We start from the raw sequence: 20714 nt of genomic DNA on the forward strand, positions 1-20714 counted from the left end.
TCTTTTTTTCTGATGTTCAATTCGTTGTTGGCTACTGTATGGAGAAGTTCAAATGTGAACTTCTCTGTTTAACTCTATTAAACTCTGTTTAACTCTGTTAAAACTCTGTTAAACTCTGTTAAAAGATTACATTCCAGGAGAGGTTGGTTGAAAATCTATATTCCACAGTCACAGAGTCTGTAGAAGATATGACCCAAAGTGGCTCTAGGTCTTAACTGTTTTCAACTCGAGAACTAGGTAACCTGCAGGGTATCTTTCAGCCTCTGTGACTAGTGTGAATCTAATATGTTTAGGGGCCTGTTTGCCCTCTGTAGGATTATGTATCTGAAAGAGCAGACTGCCCTCTGAACCTTGTCACCTGTCACCAACCCTCAGAACTTAAGTTCTTCATTTCTCTAAACCTAAAGGTGGATTTCTCCGAAAACTACTGTCTTTGGGAAACACTCCAGGATAATTCAAGGAGTTCAGGAAATTTCTCTCTATATTAAGAGGTTTATTCCTGTGAAGCCGAGGGAGAAAAGAGCAGGGAAAGAAGAAAGGGAGTGCTCAGGAGAGAAGAACCAACCACCAAGATGAAAAGTGGCGGAGACTGGGAGGTGGTAGAAGTGAAAGACAAGGGAAGTACCTCCTAGGAGTGTTGGAGTCTAAGAATGACAATACATGCCATTGTGTTTGAAGGTCTTTTTGTGATGGAAAACCTTTGGTCCAGCTTTGGCCTATTCAGTTCTTCAATGCTTCGTGGAAGGTTATTTTGCTTTTTGTTGTTAAGTGTAGTTGATTTACAATATTGTGCTAGTTTCGGGTGTACAGCAGTAATTCAGTTCTAAATGTATATATTTTTCAGATTATTTTCCATTATAGGTTATTACAAGATATTGAATGTAATTCCATGTGCTATACAGCAAACCCTTGTTGTTTGTATATTTTATGTAGAGTAAGTTGTCTCATTTTGTTTTTATCAACAAAATGTAAGGGGCCAAATGTCATACTTGGGTAATTATAGGAACAGAGGCAGCACACGTGGAAGAAGTCTGCAGAGCACTGTGGTCCTGAGAACACAGGCCTTCCCAGTTCATAATATCTTAGGGGAAGGTTCTGAACTGTGAGTAGCCATATTCTCTTCAGTTCAGTCGCTCAGTCGTGTCCAACTCTTTGTGACCCCATGAACCGCAGCATGCCAGGCCTGAGTGGAGAATTGTGTTCCACCTTCTTGAGAGCAGAGAATCTAGGTAAATTATTTGGAATTCTGAGCAGATTTGTCTCTCCAATTTTTTTCAAACATTATCAATGTGGAACTCATGGATATTTCTTTAATAGCTTTGGAGTTTTTAAAATTGATCTAATTTTTCCAGCTTTGGCTGTTAAGAGCTCTTCCAGTTAACTGCTGTGTCCCTGTGACATACTCCCATCCTTGTGGGCTTAAAAAAACAAAAACAACAACAAAAACTTTCTCAATTTCTGGCACTGCACAATGCTCTAAACTACCTGGTTTATTTCTCGCCCTCCAAGAAGTCTTGGTTCCTTTTATTGGGAGAATGTTGTTAGAAACTAAATCTGGGCTTGAGTTGTGCTCGTTGCTACTGAGGTATCCTTGCTTGTAGGATCTCTAGCTAAGAAATTTTGGTTCCATACTATGCAGGAGTAAGGTCTGTGTTTTGATTTGTTGCAGCTAGTATTTTACAGTCTGGTATTAATTTAAGTTCAGCTTATTTCCATGGCCTGTACAAAAATTGTTTTGAAAACTGATGCATATCTGATGGCTATGTTGGGCTGTCAACCGTTCTTCCCCCAAAGTCCAGTCATGACAGCTTGTTTATAATTAAAATTTTTTACCTGATCAGCTAGATTTTAGTCTCTTCTCCCTAATTCTGTCTTCTCACCCCCACCTCCTTTGTGGCTTTCTCTTCTAACATAGTGAAGTGTTGAAAATGTTTTGATGCTAAGATGACTGTAGTCGAGTATGTGTGTGCATGCTCAGTTGTCTCTTTTCGACCCTATGGACTGTAGGGCGCCAGGCTCCTCTGTCCATGGGATTTTTCCAGGCAAGAATACTGAAGTGAGTTGCCATTTCCTCCTCCAGGGGATCTTCCAAACCCAGGGATCAAACCGGAGTCTCCTGTGTCTCCTGCAGGTGGATTCTTTACCACTGAGACTGTAGTCTGTTAGTTCTTTTATTCTGTATTGCCACTTAAATGTTAATTGTGGTTCAGAATGATACCAATGAAATAGTTTAACAGTTGCATATCATAATTTGGGTCTACTCAGATTTCATTTCTGTAAAACAAGAGCACATCTACTGCTTCAGATCATCTAACTAGTCTGAGCTAGATATCTTGATCTCATAAGCTTAAATGAAGGCTTGATATAAACTATACACTAGTGAACTTAGTATGCTTCTTAGACAAGATTCTAGAATGGATTATTAAATGGATGATGTTTCCACAATACTGTGAAATAGAAGTGTTATTCTCAAGGGACAAGGAATTTTTCAATTATGCTAAAATTTGGATAGGATGATTCAAATGTGCTATAGGATGGCTATAGCACAGGTGTTTTTCTCACAGTAGCCTTGTGAACAAGATAAATGAATGGGGCTGAATGTCAAAAATCAGGCTGGTTTACAAATATTTCAACAACTGCAGCTGAATACTAATGACTCACATATCACTGATACTTGGGAAGACTCTAGGAGTGTGCCTAAGCATTACAGTCCATTTAACCCAAGGGAATGAAGGTGCAGCAAGCATGCTGGGCAATTCTAAAATGATCAGCTTCTGCAGAAAGGACTGAAAGGTGATCATTAGCTCTTTCCTAAAGTGAAATAACATTTGTCTTCTTAACCAGGAAGGATGTACCCATTGCAAGAATCAAAACCATTGGTGTTAACTTTAGGGAAGTATGGTTTACGGAGTATCAGGTGTGAAAAATTAAAGGTGTAAGTTAAATTAGCAGTCTAATTGAACAAGTATCAAAATAGTTAGAAAAGGCTGAGACAGCCACTACAAAGGAATATTGTACCCAGAACCAAGATAGATTTCTGTCATACTCTTAGCAAGGCAGAGACCACTGGGGAAGTATTCATTTTGGAAGTCACACTTTAATGGTGGTCTTTGGCAAATGAGGCATTTTTTTAAAAAAAGGGAAAACATAATTGTGAATTTAATTTAGTTCAGACTAATTCAGGGCTTACTATTATCAGATATTGTGTTAAACAACTCAGAGATGGGCCCTGTTCTTGGGCTTATGGTCCAGTGGAGGGAGACAGGCTGCTCAGCAGAGGGCAGTAAGCACAGTACAAGCTCTGCACAATGGGCTTTTGATGCAGAGTACAATTTAGCCCAGACTGTTAAAGAGGCCAGCGAAGGGTTTCTCAAGAAAATGACACCTAAAAGGAGTTCAGAAAGGTAAGCCGGATTTAGCCAAAAAGGGCAAAAAAGGTGGGACAGGGAACCCTGCCCACAAGAAACCACTGAAGAGATTTTAAAAGTTTACCCCAAAGTAGCTACAATATGTAGTTTTGAATATCTGAATATATGATGAAAGAAATTAAATTTGCTTTCTGTGGCTCCCAAGTAAAGAAGACAAATGGAAGCAAGTTTCAGTTCAGTATGTGAAAATTCATTTATTTAGTGGAAACTTATAGTAAAGCACCCCAACACAATGGAAATTCCATAAAATGATTGGTGGTTGGTTTTGTCTCATAGTGAACCTACAGTAGGTTCACATGATCATTTCATTAACCCACAATAATGATTCTACCTTTTTTATAGGATTGTTTAGGACCCCACTCACACATTAAAACCTTGCCATATGCTATATCACTTACAGCTGTCAAATGAGGAGGCTACACTGGGAAATGGGAGACTTTATCATCGTGTATTTTCAAGTAGAGGCTGGATGAAAATTTTTTGTTGGGAATCTGTGGATGTGATGATTAAGTTTAGGTTGGAGATGCCCTCAAAGATATTGTTCACCTTGGAGATCCTAGAGTCCTCAAAAGAAACTATTTGATAGTTTTCATGAATGAAAGCAGTGAGAATGAACACATTCATAAATTAGGGTTTTATTTATACTACATAAAGCTTATGTTTCTTATTACATCTGGCAGAACTCATCAACTGATAGAAAATGTGACACTATTCAAATGTACTTTCTTTTGCTTATGGTTACAAATACCCTTAAATCAAATCAAAGCTTCAAACTTCAAACTTGTTTCCAGTCCAAGCTAGTATGCTAACCCTAAATGTCTGGTTCCCTCCCTCTACCGATTATTTACTATAACAATCAAGAGAAATTATTTACATTACTGCTGGAAATTGAGAAGGGTGCCAACAGCATTCATGAAACTTTCAGCTTTTCAGCAGCAGGTAATATGATTAAAGCAGAGGCACAAAGCATTTTCCATTCACTGTACATGGAAAATGTGCCACTTGGGAGCCAGGGTCTCCCAGGAATGAGGATCAACTCTGAGCCCATTCAAAGCAAGGATGCTGACCTGCCGAGTGGAATGGGAGGATGCCTCTACTGAGTGAAGAGAGGGACACTGCAGCTTAGGCTGCTGCAAGGTATTCATATAAACGGAAATATAAAGTCAAAAGGACAATTCTTAGGTATATTATTACTGAATCCATGTTTTTACTGCGAGAGAATGTGCATTCACAAATATAACATGTATATTTCATTTTTTATGAAAAATTATTTACATTAATGGATACAAAGTGGTATGAAAAGAACTATGTCTGTTTGAGATTATTGGTACTTTTTCTTTTGACTGCTTTTTCTGTAATGAATGGCTTTTGTAATAACAAAGTTTTAAAAACTAGCCCCAGCAATAAAACTAGAAACTGATTAAAATTTCCTATCAGCAACATTTTTTTTCCTTCTTCGATTCTTTGGAATTCAGAGTTACTAAATATCTTTAGTCAATTATTTTTTGAGCCAAATATATATATATATACAGAACAACAAATGCATATATATATATATATTCTATTTTAAAATGTAAACAAAAAAAACTTCAAACCCCCAAAATCCTGAGAATAAGTCAACATAAAAAAATTGAACATATTTATTGGGCCAGAAAGACAAAAACTTGTAATTATCTGTTGTTGGAATTGTAAAGTAAATAAATAGAAACTTCCTGTGTAACAGGAGTGATCTTTCATTAAGGTCTTTACAATTCAATGATGCATTTACTCTTAACAAACTTTGGAAAGACAGTATCATAAAACTGTCTCAAAATTCTGTGTTAGGTCATCATTAACATTAAAGATAAGGATGGCAAAACTCTTTACTCCTATCACATCATCATACTAGTCTCATACATGTTACCTCTCAAATTTTAGTTGGAAGCTGGCTCACTTACCAATGTCAAATCCTATTTTATTGCACAATGTCCAATTCAGCAATTTTCAACTATGGTGTAAAAAACTATATAAAAGCAAAATCCTTATGAAAAATGTATTTTGTCTTTTTTCAAGAGAAACAAAGCTGGGTCTAAGGAGAGTTCTATTCAAACCCATTCTAATAAAGGAACCCATCAAAACATTTTCACCTTAAAAAAAATTTGAGCACTACCAAAAACTGTCATTTTTGCTCTACTCAATTCTTACTGAAGAAAGTTTACTGAAATTATTAAGGAAATAAAATGTTGAAGGACTGAAGAAATACTTGCAGTAAAGAGAATAAATACTAGTATTGAAAAATGTCACCAGGGAGGGACATATCATACCCCACATACTGCTGATAAAAAGGAAAGGAACCTGTTGGTGGTTTGACATTATTAAGCCCTACAACATCAAAAATGAAGAGTTGGTTCCATGAGCTGTCTTAGAATGGTGCTGAAGGCAGTGCTTTCATCAGAACAAGGATCCCTCTGATGTTCCGCCACATATTTCAATTCTTTTGCCATGGGTCATCAATCAGACTCCAGCAACTGTTAGAGCAATATTCAACTAACAAACTGGGCATCAACATTAACAATAGTTTACGGATGTTCCCCTTGCAAATTTCACATTTTCCAATAACAAAAATTTGCACAGAAATTGGCATTTGAAAGGCTGTAACTGTATGTTTTACCTGAAATCTTTTAGTATCTTCATGAAAAAAGCTGTCTAGTAACATAAATTGCTTCTGCATCCGTTCCACAAACAAGACAAGGACCTAAAACATCCAGACTGTTCACAGACAAGGTCCTATTAGGAAGCAAGCTTGTGATTTCAATACGATCTTTGGCAGGATCAGTGCTGAGCCAGGAGCTTATAAGAGACTGGTGAACATTAGCTTGGTTACTAATGGTATGAGACAAAAAAGTACTATTTCTTCCTCCTGGGAAAAAAAAGAAAATGGGAAAACACTGTTCAAGATCAATTTTATGCTAGTAAATCTCTGAAATTCTAATATTTAAAAAATGTAATGATATAAACTTGTTTTAACTCTCAAGAATAACAGGCTGATGATTCCATTATAACACATCACCATTTTTGACCAAAAGCTTCTAAGTCAGTGATATTAAACACTCAAATTTTCATGGGATAACATGGCTTTCAAACTTGAACTCTTCAGCAAAGCACAAGATTAATTTTGACCTTGTCTTCCTATTTATACTTTAATGGAAAGTCTCAGAAATGTAGCAAAATGGCTAGAGGACAAGTAGAATAGATGTAGATAATATGTAGAAACCTAAACGGTTAGATAATCAAAAAATGAAGTGATCACGAGAAAATTTCTGGATGTATTTCTAAAAATATATATTTCTAAAAATATAATCAACTTGCTGTAGATCTCCTTTTATTCTTGCATTTATTTTAGGTAAATATTCTTAAAAGTAGACTTTTAGAACACTACCAAATTATAAACTTTTATCTCTGACAGTGCTCTGCATTTAACATAGAATTAATTATTTCAGTTTTAGCCTTCATTTGAAATTTTCTTTCTACTTTTTGCCAGATCAAATAAAGACAGATTTCATTTACTCTCAATAAATGGCTGACACCTACTATATGCCAGGCTCTGTGCTAAGTGCTGGGAATACAAGGCAAAGTCTCTGATACCTTGAAGTTTAAAAATTAGTGGGTTTAAATCTTGCTGATTCTTAAAGCCCAGCTCAACTTCCTTTTCTGAGAAGTCTGTCAAGATGACTCTGGTTCATGCTTCTCTTTTCTTTCCTGGAACCCTCAGCACTTGTATGCACCCCTAATAATTTACTATTTGCAACATTTCTTATATCATGATTTAACTTTCTTTGGCCCCTTCTCCTAAATTAAAACTAAGTATTCCTTAAGAGCAGGTTGTATAGATTATTTTACTTTTTCACAGTGTCTAATACTGTTCATTGCAATACCAGACACAGGATACAGTAAATGACTATTTCCAATCTAACCAGCCTTTTTCAACTATAAAATCTCAAATGCAAGATAGTGGGGCTAGAAGAAGAAATAAAAAACCAAGTGCTTAGCTACTCCTGCGTATTTATTAGAAACTAATAAAACTATTAGTTTCTCCATACATGAAGTTATTAGCACAGGCATACTCCATGCTCTGCACATTCCATACTTTTTCCAGAATTTTTCTGGAGAAGTTTTGGACTTTTCCTTCTTAGTTTCTGTTTACCTTTTACTGCTCCAATATTACTCTTGAATACTGTGAAAATGAACATTAGAATCACTGTGCAAAGTCTGTCTCCTGGTCCCCCTGCTTCCACTTTTCCAACCCTCTTCCCATAGTTGCTAAAGTGGTTGTTTGGAAACATAAGACAGATCACCCCACTTCCCTGCTCAAAATTCTCCAGTGGCTTTCGGTCACGTCAGAACGAAATCTCAACTCCTGCTCCCAGTCTGCAGAGTCCTGCTCCTCAGCTCCTTCTCACCATCTACTCCCCCTCCTGCCTGCTGAACTGCAGCCACACTGGCTCTTTTCTGTTCTCAGTCTCAGGCCTTTGGAATTTGGTGTTTCCTCTACCTGGAATGCTTGCCTGTGACTGGTACTTTCCTCTCTTCAGGTTTCTGCTCAGATCTTCTCTCCTCTGCCAAGCGGCCCCTCCCCAATTAATTTTTTTTTATCATCCTACTCTCTTTACTCTTCTGCATGGTCATCAGGGTATTTGATCCAGTTCTTTTCCGTTTTGCTCTGTCTCCTTTGCTACTTTGCTGTGCTCTACTATGTACTGTAGGAATGAACTCCTTTTTCCAGGCTCCCTTGCCATCTGCCTTCCAGGTGAACCCTGCGCGTGGGAGATAACTATTGTGGGTGACGAAGGCAGAGAGGCTGTGGGGAGTAGGGTGGGGGTGGGGAAAAGCTCCAGGTTTCTGACAACAACACAGTGATTCCAGCCCCAGCTGAGGTGGCACCTTTTCTGCTGATCCAGAACCAACTCTGATAGTATTTCTAACAGGGCAGTGGAGGTTATTAACAACTGTTCATTTCTGGACATTCCTCCTTTTTGTTATTTGTTCTTCCAGCATCCCTTCCATTCCCTTTTGTTCTTCTAGCCCAACACACATGAAAACAATTCCTTCTAAATCCAGGGTAGTTTCTGCTTTTCTGTTTGGACTTTTACTGAAACATCATCTACTGACTTACTGTCTACTGGAATATTTGCTCTACGTGCCTTGAGGCTTTTCTGCTCCCTGTCATGGGCTCTAACACCTAGAAGAGTACCTAGCACATGGCACTTCATAAACATTTGCTGAGTGAATGAACAAAGTTTGCAGTCATAGACAAGCTCAAAAACAGGAAGCTTAGAAAATACCAAAAGAGAAAATAAAAATTCTTTTTGATTTTAAGTGTATAGTTTCTGGATGACCTTTACTTGTGTTATGTCGCTTCAGTCGTGTCCAACTCTTTGCAACCCTACAGACAGTAGCCCACCAGGCTCCTCTGTCCATGGGATTCTCTAGGCAAGAATACTAGAGTGGGTTGCCATGCCCTCCTCCAGGGGATCTTCCCAACCCAGGGATTGAACCCGCACCTCTTAGGTCTCCTGCATTGATAGGCAGGTTCTTTACAACTAGCGCCACCTGGGAAGTCCAACCTTTACTTACCTCTGTCTTTAATCAGGAGACAAAGCCTTTTATTCTGCGAAACCAGTACCTTAATACATAAAGGATCAACTTTTGTCTTGTCATACACCTTTGACAATGTAATATAGGAGAGTGATCAGTGCCTATTCTGTGGCATGAGGGCCCACAACAATGTACTTACAAAGTTAGCCAGCTAATAGCATTTCTAGTCGTCAGCAGTATAGCAGTCAGTAGCTGATAAATTTCACGCCCTGTGATACTAAAATTTACTCTGAGGCCAGAGAAAGGAAACCTTCTGTCACTCCTTAATGTTAAAAATATGACTATTTCTCATTTGGTGTATCAAAATATAATCTAAAGTTGCCCAAAAGAATCTTCATTAAAACATTTTACCTTGGTGAAAGAGTGATGACTTCTCAGGTCCGTCTGTGGAGGCATCCCAGTGCCAGAGAGATCCATCTTCAGAACAAGTGAACAGATGATCTGGGTTGGATGGGTGAAAGTGAACTTCCCACACTATGAGATAAGAACCAAGGTTAGTTAAACCAACATCAAAACACTACCTCTAGGCATATCATCCATTAACCTCCATCACATACCTTCAAACTCTAAGCCTGTGATAAAATCAATGGCTTCAGTGTCAAAGAGAAGGCATAATATAATGCTCCAAATGGCTGAAACATGTAGATAGGATAAAGACGTCAAGTAAATCTACTTGTGTATCGGGCCAGCAAATGAATGAAAATAAATGCTAGTCATCTGACCTACTGCTTTTTTATATAGAAAAGTATTGGGTTGGCCAAAAAGTGTGTTCAGGTTTTTCCATATCAATTTATGGCAAAACTCGAACAAAGTTTTGGCTAACCCAATGACAGTGGGATAATTCTGAAAAGATTTTTTGAAAATTGTTAAGTTCTTTTATTTTAAATTCCTATGTCATTAATATTTGAAGGCTTTATTATTGGAAAGGGAGAGGGAAGACCATAAAAGCAGTATACAAATGAAGTTCTAAGAGGCAGAGTCCAATTTTGGCTCATGCCAAGACTCTGCTCTGTATCACAGAAATAGCAACTAGCTCTCAGCAAGCCAAAACCTGGAAAGGCTTCAAGAATCTGGATCCAGTTTCAGATGAAGGACTTTTAAGAAGCCAACTTAGGACTAGGGGCTCCTCAAGCTCTCAACATTAAGGGAACTTTGTGTGCCAACAGACACCTGGGAACCAAGGACTGGCCAGGACTCCTCAGGAAGGTATCTGCAGCATGAAGGTAAAAAAAGTAGTCTGTAAGCAACGGTTCTGTGATTCTGGGTTAGGTAGGCTTAGAAAGCACCCAGAGTGTAGTATAAAAAGTGCAAGGCACATGTTTGCAAGCTGGCATTTTCATTCTGACAGTTACCACAATTAAACATGCTGCAGAACAAAAAGGTGACCTTCCTCTGTAAAAGAATGTGTTCTGGGTGAGTCCCTGTGTAAAGTACATTTATGCTGTTTCACTAAAACAAAGTAAAACAGAAGAGCCTAATAGAGCCATTGAAGACTGCCCAAATCGAGATACTTATGTATTTATATACTTTCCAATTAGAAAACAAACCTCTAGCCAAGAGTCAAGATGAACTGAAATACATTACAAGCCACTAGTGTGTTCTGCTTAACAATAAAGGCTGGTATTTAAAAATAGGCTGGTGAGAAGAGCTTTGAAACTTTATAATTCTAACTACTACTGGGTTAGCAACAACAGAATGTGATGCATACCCTATTTATTCCCCCCTCTCCCCGCCCCCCACCCCACAAAGCCCTACCTAGAAGAGGGAAACAGTTTCTATTTGCTTCTTATATATAATTTTTGGAGAAGGAAATGGCAACCCACTCCAGTATTCTTGTCTGGAGAATCCCAGGGACGGCGGAGCCTGGTGGGCTGATGTCTATGGGGTCGCACAGAGTCGGACACGACTGAAGCGACTTAGCATAGCATAGCATAGCATAGCATATATAATCTTAAAAACTAATAATCTTCCCCAAGTATTAATAATGTGAAACTTTAGCTTCGAAGTTACAATACTGGTATAATGTTTGCTTTTCTACACTTTTATTCAAGCATTAATACCAACTTTTCCCAAGACAGAATTTAAAACTATAACCCACCCTGACCTGTGGTGATAAAACATCTGTTCAGCCAAAACATCTCCACTAAAATCAAAAGACAAACAAAAAAAGGCAAGAGCCTATATCTTTTGTTCTTGCTAAAAGAAAAAAAAAAAAGGTATAATAATAAATTGAAGAACACACAGACTGGCAAATATTAAAAACAACAACCTGCATTTTGCATGGGAAAAGTACATTCTGACATACTGGGTATGACAATATAAACTGGTTATTATTTTTACGTAGAACAATTTGTCAACATGAATCACAGCTTTAAAATTATGCCAAATTTTTGACTCATCAATTCTATTTCTAAAAATTATCCTAAAAAATAAGCACATAAAGATAAACACATATGGATAATCACTACAGTTTTATGTATAATAAACATAAATTAAAGAATGTAAATGTCAAATAAGAAAGGAGTTAATTATTACAAACTTACACAATTCAGTCAAAAGTTCTGCTGTAGAATGATCCATATGTATCATTTATGGAAATTTGCTAACACTATGTTGTATAGTTCAGCCACCAAAAACTTAATGTATCTTCACAACACTTACTTTCAGCTTCATGAGCCTTTAGTAGAGACACAGGCATTGTACCTTGTCTAACATCCCAAATACTCAACATTCCATCCTGGCCGCCAGTAGCTACAACGTGCTGCTGGTTGGGATGTCGATCAACACAGTGGAGTGGCACTCGGTCACCAGTCCTTTAATGGGAAATACAATGACTTCAAACAGTGATAAAGTATAATTTATCATTGAATAACCCATGAAACAAGTTTCATCCCAGTAACTAAATGATAATTTTGTGGCTAGGGCTACTGGCTAAACTTAAACCATGTCAAAAACCTGATTACATTAAATATACCTCTAAATACTAGAATTCTGAGGGGGAATTAAAGGCTGGAGTTATTCATTCTCTCTTCAATTTGGACACATATGGAACAAGAAAATTTGATGGTAAGATATGCAAAAATTTCCATTTCTTAGCTTTTAAAAAACATTATATATCAACATAAACAGCATACTCCTTACTTCTATTCTGTCTTATTTAATGCTTAGTTTACATATATATTTTTCAGTTTGACACATACTATTATCTAGAGAAGGCTGCAAACATAGAAAGGGTATTTCTGCTTAGAAAAAGTATCTTGGACTGTATTTTTCTCCCAATCACATCTAGAGTGTATTATTTCACTATTAATTGGATCACCTGATGAGGAAAAATAAGTTCCCCATTAAATAATATACACTTCAAAAAGAAAATATAAACTTCTGATCAATACTACAAGTATTTATTAAATGCAGTAAGGTATTATCCACACAGTCAAAGGCTTTGGCATAGTCAATAAAGCAGAAATAGATGTTTTTCTGGAACTCTTGCTTTTTCCATGATCCAGCCGATGTTGGCAATTTGATCTCTGATTCCTCTTCCTTTTCTAAAACCAGCTTGAACATTAGGAAGTTTACGGTTCACATATTGCTGAAGCCTGGCTTGGAGAATTTTGAGCATTCCTTTACTAACATGTGAGATGAGTGCAATTGTGTAGTAGTTTGAGCATTCTTTGGCATTGCCTTTCTTTGGGATTGGAATGAAAACTGACCTTTTCCAGTCCTGTGGCCACTACTGAGTCTTCCAAATTTGCTGGCATATTGAGTGCAGCACTTTCACAGCATCATCTTTCAGGATTTGGAATAGCTCCACTGGAATTCCATCACCTCCACTAGCTTTGTTCGTAGTGATGCTTTCCAAGGCCCACTTGACTTCACATTCCAGGATGTCTGGCTCTAGATCAGTGATCACACCATCGTGATTATCTGGGTCGTGAAGATCTTTTTTGTACACTTCTTCTGTGTATTCTTGCCATCTCTTCTTAATATCTTCTGCTTCTGTTAGGTCCATACCATTTCTGTCCTTTATCGAGCCCATCTTTGCATGAAATGTTCTTTTGGTATCTCTGATTTTCTTGAAGAGATCCCTAGTCTTTCCCATTCTGTTGTTTTCCTCTATTTCTTTGCATTGATCACTGAAGAAGGCTTTCTTATCTCTTCTTGCTATTCTTTGGAACTCTGCATTCAGATGTTTATATCTTTCCTTTTCTCCTTTGCTTTTCGCTTCTCTTCTTTTCACAGCTATTTGTAAGGCCTCCCCAGACAGCCATTTTGCTTTTTTGCATTTCTTTTCCATGGGGATGGTCTTGCTCCCTGACTCCTGTCAAATGCCAAAGCCTTTGACTGTGTGGATCACAATAAACTGGAAAATTCTGAAAGAGATGGGAATACCAGACCACCTGACCTGCCTCTTGAGAAATCTGTATGCAGGTCAGGAAGCAACAGTTAGAACTGGACATGGAACAACAGACTGGTTCCAAATAGGAAAAGGAGTACGTCAAGGCTGTATATTGTCACCTTGTTTATTTAACTTATATGCAGAGTACATCATGAGAAACGCTGGACTGGAAGAAACACAAGCTGGAATCAAGATTGCCGGGAGAAATATCAATAACCTCAGATATGCAGATGACACCACCCTTATGGCAGAAAGTGAAGAGGAATTAAAAAGCCTCTTGATGAAAGTGAAAGAGGAGAGTGAAAAAGTGGGCTTAAAGCTCAACATTCAGAAAACGAAGATCATGGCATCTGGTCCCATCACTTCATGGGAAATAGATGGGGAACAGTGGAACAGTGTCAGACTTCATTTTTGGGGGCTCCAAAATCACTGCAGATGGTGACTGCAGCCATGAAATTAAAAGACGCTTACTCCTTGGAAGGAAGGTTATGACCAACCTAGATAGCATATTCAAAAGCAGAGACATTACTTTGCCAACAAAGGTTCGTCTAGTCAAGGCTATGGTTTTTCCTGTGGTCATGTATGGATGTGAGAGTTGGACTGTGAAGAAGGCTGAGCACCGAAGAATTGATGCTTTGAACTGTGGTGTTGGAAAAGACTCTTGAGAGTCCCTTGGACTGCAAGGAGATCCAACCAGTCCATTCTGAAGGAGATCAGCCCTGGGATTTCTTTGGAAGGGATGATGCTAAAGCTGAAACTCCAGTACTTTGGCCACCTCATGCGAAGAGTTGACTCCTTGGAAAAGACTCTGATGCTGGGAGCGACTGGGGGCAGGAGGAGAAGGGGACGACAGAGGATGAGATGGCTGGATGGCATCACTGACTCGATGGACATGAGTCTCAGTGAACTCCGGGAGTTGTGATGGACAGGGAGACCTGGCGTGCTGCAATTCATGGGGTCGCAAAGAGTCGGACACGACTGAGCGACTGATCTGATCTGAAGGTATTATCAAGCCCATCAAATTATACAATTGATCTGGAACAACATGGGTCCACTTACATATGAGTATTTTTCAATAGTAAATATACATTGCTACATGATCTAAGGTTGGTTGAATCTGGGAAGGTGGAACCTTCGGTACAGAGGATTCCTGGTATATAGAGTGCCAACTATAAAGTATACATGGATTTTCGTGTTTATAGAGGGTCAGTGACTCTAATGCTTATATTGTTCAAGGGTCAACTGTATTTGCTTTATCAAAGTTAATCAGAAATTACTCTTAACATGCAATTGAAATACAATATAGTTTATAAAGTCAGTTGCTACAAATAATCAAACAAATTTGCTTTACACTACTGAAATTACAAATCAAAACTTACAGTGATAATATCTGTGTGGGCTCATTTCGTTGTTGTCTAAAATCCCATATTTTTAACTGTCCAATTGAATTTACTGTAAGGATCTCAGGAGTTCGAAGGAAGGTTACAGCATGGAGTGTACTGCTATCTGCATTGTCTGTAAATTAAGAAAACCACAGTGTATGTTAACAGGGCACCACTTTTCCATGAATATCTTAAACAGCGTTCCCTCTGTTGACTGAAAAATTACAAGTGAAATTTTAAATAAGTCACAATTTTATTTTTATGGAAAAATATAAGAACATATGTTAAAATGGACTCTCCTTTGATAGAAAAATTATATTACTCACAGGACATCTGAACTGTTTTCCAAATTGAGGACTAAGTTTTCATATATTTCTCTATTTCCACTTAAGAGTACTACCCTCCATGTCTGAGACAGCTGTTCAAGTTTCTTTATAATCCAATTTTATCTCCCACCACTGCTTCACCCTAGACAACCTAGACATCATGTTAAAAAGCAGAGATATTATTTGCCGGCAAAGGTCCATCTAGTCAAAGCTACGGTTTTTCCACTAGTCATGTATGGATGTGAGAGTTGGACTATAAAGAAAGCTAAGTGCTGAAGAATTGATGCTTTTGAACTGTCATGTTGGAGAAGACTCTTGAGAGTCCCTTGGACTGCAAGGAGATCAAACCAGTCCATCTTAAAGCAGATCAGTCCTGAATATTCATTGGAAGGACTGATGCTCAAGCTGAAGCTCCAATCCTTTGGCAACCTGATGTGAAGAACTGACTCACTGGAAAAGATTCTGATGCTGGGAAAGATTGAAGGCAAGAGAAGGGGACGACAGAGAATGAGATGGTTGGATGGCATCACTGACTCAATGGATATGAGCTTGAGCAAGCTCCAGGAGTTGGTGATGGACAGGGAAGCCTGGTGGGCTGCAGTCCATAGGGTCGCAAAGAGCACCTGAACTCAACTGCTTTACCCAGAACCTCCATTCTGTTGGGCCAAACACCACAGCTTCCTACAGAGCTCATTCTGACCCTGTATTATTCTGCTGACTCATCTCAAATCGATTCATCTTTATCCTTATCAGCTCTCTCTTCTGCCATGTTCTTCCTGTTTGCCTTAATGTTCCTTCTGTTTTTTCTAGTGTGTCTAAGCTTATACATCTTTATTTAGTATATACTTAAAGACTTTTGTTTTGTGACCCTCCTCCCAACTGTCACCAGGCCGGCAGTCTTTCAAAGCTAAACAAATGGTATTCCTCAGAACTAAAATAATAATAATACAAAAAACTGATTCATGGGCTCAATCCATAGAAGTTCTAATTCAAGAGGTCTAGGGTGACGGGCTGTTAAAAATCTCCTCAGGCAAGTCTGTGCAAAATATGGTTGAGAACTACTACACTAGTCAGACATGATTTAGCAACTAAACCACTACCACTGCACTAAATAATCCTTCTAAAACATGATGTGGGTACATTACCCCTTTGCTCAAAAACTTTCAATGGCTCCTTAGCTGTCTACCTAATAAAGTGTATTAGATTCTTCACAACCTGACTGCAATCTACCTTTCTTGTTTCATCTCTCAATTCTCCAAATATCTAAAGTCAGGTCAAACTACACTTTCTGTCATTCTCTGAATGGCCTTACCCCGCCTCTATGCTATTCCCTTTATCTGGTGTGCCACTTCTCAGTATTATTTATGGTCTAGAATCTAGATTAAATGAATTGCCCTGCCCCTCAATTCTTTATCCGATAATTCCTTCCAACCATCCTCCCCATAAATTTCTCTTTCTTCTACTCAGTCCTTCATACAGGCCTTATCAACATACCATCTTGATAAAGGGATTCTGCTTTGTATATTTCTAAATCCCTCAAACATTAAACCCCTGGCATTGCACATGGGCAGTGCTCAATTACTATACGATAGACCAAAGAAAGATAATTTTTCTTACCTATAGTTCTTACAGCTTCCTTGTGATCAGCTCTGAAGAGATTTATCCGACCATCTTCTCCAACTGTGACAATCTCTGGGTTGTTGCACACAACACCTGTGCATGGTGCATTGCTACAGGAAGGACTGCCCGGACCCGTGTGGTAGTGAGCTGCTGTCCACTGCTGGCTGGCTGACAGAGTCTAGGTGTCAGAAATGAGGCTATGATTAATTAAAGCAAAGCTCCCCAAAATTAGCACTTTCCCCAACTACGCTATTATTTTAAAACTTTGTTTCATACCTTTCTAGAAAAACAGTACTCTTTTCCCTTTGTATTTCCAAGTATTAAGGTCGAGGAAATACTTCCATTAAAGCTCTGTATTCACCAGATTAGATTCCAAAGAAACATTGTTTAATAATATTCCAAACTTATCTCAAACTAAAGAAACAGTTTTTAAGTATTAGGTAATTATGTGTTCAAAGACAACTCCAAATTCTTAAGGGAACTGATCTACATTGAAGAAAGAAATCTCTGCAGGGCTTTCCAGATGACTCTATTAAGAATAACGTTTAACTAGATCTGGGTCTTATACTTACTAAGCATGCCTATTAGTAAGATGACCTTTATTAATATCCAAATCTAAATAAGCATTCTCTTCCAGCAACTTAAAACTGTTAACTTCAAGTGGGCCCATTTTAAAGGACTACCCTTACCACTATGCTCTAAAGGTCAGCACTCTTAGCCTTTGACATATAAGAAAGGCATAGAAAAAATGTCAAGCCTTCATATAGTGTGTCTTTCCTTCTAATTAAAACCTCGGTTCTGTTCACAGAAGCAAAGTAGCTGTTCCTGCTCCCTCTGATGATGTCTGAGCTAGAAAGTGCTCTTTCTTCAGAAAACCAGAGGATCTTAAAAGAGAGTTACAGGAAAATTACTTGCCAGAATACCATATTGTTACATGGAACCTAAGAAAATTGAAGAGTTACCCAATTTCAATGAAAGTTCACACAAAAATGGTTCTAGAATTAGTCAACTAAAAGATGGGTAATACAATGACATTTCCCCATCCTTTTTATAGTTTTTGAGACAATAAAACTTTATTATTTGTCACTATTAAGTACAGCCTTCTTTAAGCCTTCCTAAAAATAATTAAAATGCAAACTGAGTTTTCAAAGAAAAATTCTTTACCTGGTTATTTGGATGGTGGAGGAAAATTGTCACACATCCTGTCGATGAAGCAGCTACAATTCTTTCCTGGTCCAAAAACTAAACAGAAAATTCCTGCATGTTATAAATTCATAAATATCAGCAGGGAGGAAGCCCATTTATCTAACTCAATTAGCAGTGTAACCATTTTAAAATGCAAAGAACCTACAAATGCTAAGCAAATAAAATGCCAAAGTCAAAACTTCTATACAAATAAAAGTATTTTCATAAAGAACAAACAACAATAATTTTTTCCCCCTAAACCTGTTCATCTACAATTGATTTAATTTTGTACAACTACCATAAAGGTTTAGGAAAGTATAATTCCCAGGGTCAGGAAGCTTTCCACAGAAGAAAATGCAGGGACTCTGAAGTCTTACAGATCAGAATTTGAAAACTTAATTCCATTCCCACCACTTATTACCCGATTTGAAACCTTGGCCAAGTTCTCCAAGTCTTGGTAAACTTGTAAAACGAGAATTCAAAAAGCAAAACATGTAAAGTGCCTTGCACAGTATTTGTCATATAATTCATGCTCAAAAGATTTTAGTTTTCTCATGAGAGATAACAATACTTGATTCACCAGCATTCCATGAGAATGAAATTAACTTATGTAAACACAGCTTGGCACATAGTAGATGGTCAATTAAACAAACAAGCTACGATTAACTTCACATCCCCTTCCCCTAACCAGCTATATGACATGGCAAATCATAACCTACAGAGAATTCAAGTTCTTGTAAACCCGGGGTAAGACTAGACAAACTGTAAGGTCCTTTACATCTCTCAATGTATTACTCTCAATTTTTTAAAAGTTAGCTCTTGGATATTACAACAGACGTACTTGTAAATCCATTACATCACCATGATGTTTGATACTGCACAATAATTGATGGTCTCCTTCAAATCCTCCATCAGAATCCAAGTTTCCAAAATCTCCAATAGACCACATTGAAACATAATTTTCCTGAAAAGCAGAAAATTTCATTTTGAGATGAAATATACGTCAAACTCCCCGAAATTGAAATGTGCACTGCCTTCAATCAACCCTGCTTTAAAAGTATCCCGGGCAGACGGCATAATAATCATTAAAAACACAAGAAACGAGGCCACTGATGGCTCTCAGATATAAGGCGACCGAGCGTGAGATGTGCATTCGGTAGAGAGAACCGCGCTAGGAGCTACGAAACAGGAGTTCGCGCGCTGGCTGACGGGGGCGCGGTTCCTGGAAGGAAGGAGATAGCAGGGACTCCAGGCCGGGCGCAGGGGTACCTCATTGTCCCAAGAGCCCGTGGCGAAAGTCTCCGCTGTCTGCAGGCTCCCTGGAGGTAATGGTCGCCAACGAGTCTTGCTGATTTTCTGTGACACAAACTTAGCATAAATTTCCTCCATGCTGAGAGGAACCCAGGCAGGCACAGCACGAAGTACAGCGCGCGCCACTCAGTCCCGCCCCTTCTCGCTGAGCCCTGATTGGACCGGACCTTATGAGGGACGGTGGCTGCAGAGAGCCAATTCTCCTCCGTCGGCAGTGCGGGAACGAACAACCCGGCCCCAATCGCGAAGAAGATGCGACGGCCTTCCTCGTCAAGGCGGCTCTGAACCAAGGCAAAAGCATGCCAGTCCTTGTGCTGTAGGACCATCTGCAAAATCGGTATAGGAACACCGAGACAATACATTGGCGCAAAAGAATTTGTAATGTAAAGACAAATTTAAGAGCAAAAACAAAATAAAAGCAATGCAAGAGAAACGAGCTAGCAGCCACACCTAAGCAGGCTTGCATTTCACTGCGCATAGAAAAGATTAAAAACCCTTAAATTCTCCTGGAAATACGTCCATTAACGTACCAATGTATTATTAAAAACCTCTCCCTCCCTCTCCCCCCAAGCAAGTACTTTTCTTCAATGGTAACACACACTGTCAGAAACTGGAGTTGTAATTCTGAAGACCCCCAGTTCCAATTTTGAGTCCCAAACTGACTACTTTATTCCCAATATTGAAGTAAAGAATGCTGCTTCGGTTATTATCGCAGAATCCCACGAAATAGTTAATATATAAGTATATTTTGGATTGGAAATATATATATATATATACTTACATAGACACCGCATTTGCCAGGGTCTGGCTAGAACTAAAATTTGAGCATTGTTTCTGACGCAGTAGCATCAATGTCTTTACGTAGCTTTGTTTCCTTCCTTAAAAGTTTATTGGGACTAAATGATGACTGGATCCTTCCAGTCTCCGTTCTGATTAGGAGTCAGCAAGTTGGATTCTACTGGCAATGTTCCTTGCCAGTTTCTCACTCAGTCTCTTGCATAGCTGATAGCAGCAAAGCCGGGGTCCAGTCTAATGGTGGAATTTGTGAGGCTTAAATAGCTAAAAACGACACTTGTGTTAGGAGAAAAACATAGTCGCCATAGGCTACTGTAGTATTTTTTTAAATTTTATTTTATTTTTAAACTTTACAATATTGTATTGGTTCTGCCATATATCGAAATGAATCCGCCACAGGCATACATGTGTTCCCCATCCTGAACCCTCCTCCCTCCTCTACTGTAGTATTTTTAAGCAAGTGCATTATCCTAAGGAGCAAAGCATTCTCGATGCTCCACCCTCCAACCCGTGTCTCAGTATTCTTCCACTCTCTGAATTTGTGCTTTAGAGCTGAGACCAAATCAGGGTCCCAAAGTCTCTGCTAACCAGACACTAAATGTACTTGTTAGCTAGAGCCTGAGTACTCGGGTTAGAG

At 38.5% G+C, this 20714-nt stretch overlaps 1 protein-coding gene across 3 annotated transcripts; it reads right to left on the reverse strand.

The window, feature by feature from the left end:
• Positions 1 to 4047: 4047 nt before the first annotated feature.
• On the reverse strand, positions 4048 to 20155 carry NUP43 (nucleoporin 43). Of its 3 annotated transcripts, XM_059889702.1 has the most exons (10): positions 20064 to 20155; positions 19450 to 19608; positions 19241 to 19327; positions 18813 to 18935; positions 17951 to 18028; positions 16784 to 16964; positions 14838 to 14973; positions 11724 to 11875; positions 9414 to 9536; positions 4048 to 6327 (listed from the first exon to the last, which is right to left on the reverse strand). In XM_059889702.1, exons 2-10 carry the CDS (start codon positions 19606 to 19608, stop codon positions 6098 to 6100), a joined length of 1269 nt encoding a protein of 422 aa, XP_059745685.1. In that variant the 5' UTR covers positions 20064 to 20155; the 3' UTR covers positions 4048 to 6097. The 3 variants fall into 3 exon arrangements, with proteins under 3 accessions (XP_059745685.1, XP_059745684.1, NP_001096566.1); XM_059889701.1 differs by lacking the exon at positions 20064 to 20155 and having other exon boundaries at positions 19450 to 19659; NM_001103096.1 differs by lacking the exons at positions 19450 to 19608; positions 20064 to 20155 and having other exon boundaries at positions 19241 to 19366.
• Positions 20156 to 20714: the final 559 nt, after the last annotated feature.

Source organism: Bos taurus, chromosome 9, assembly GCF_002263795.3.
Source record: "Bos taurus isolate L1 Dominette 01449 registration number 42190680 breed Hereford chromosome 9, ARS-UCD2.0, whole genome shotgun sequence".
Lineage (NCBI taxonomy): Eukaryota > Metazoa > Chordata > Mammalia > Artiodactyla > Bovidae > Bos > Bos taurus.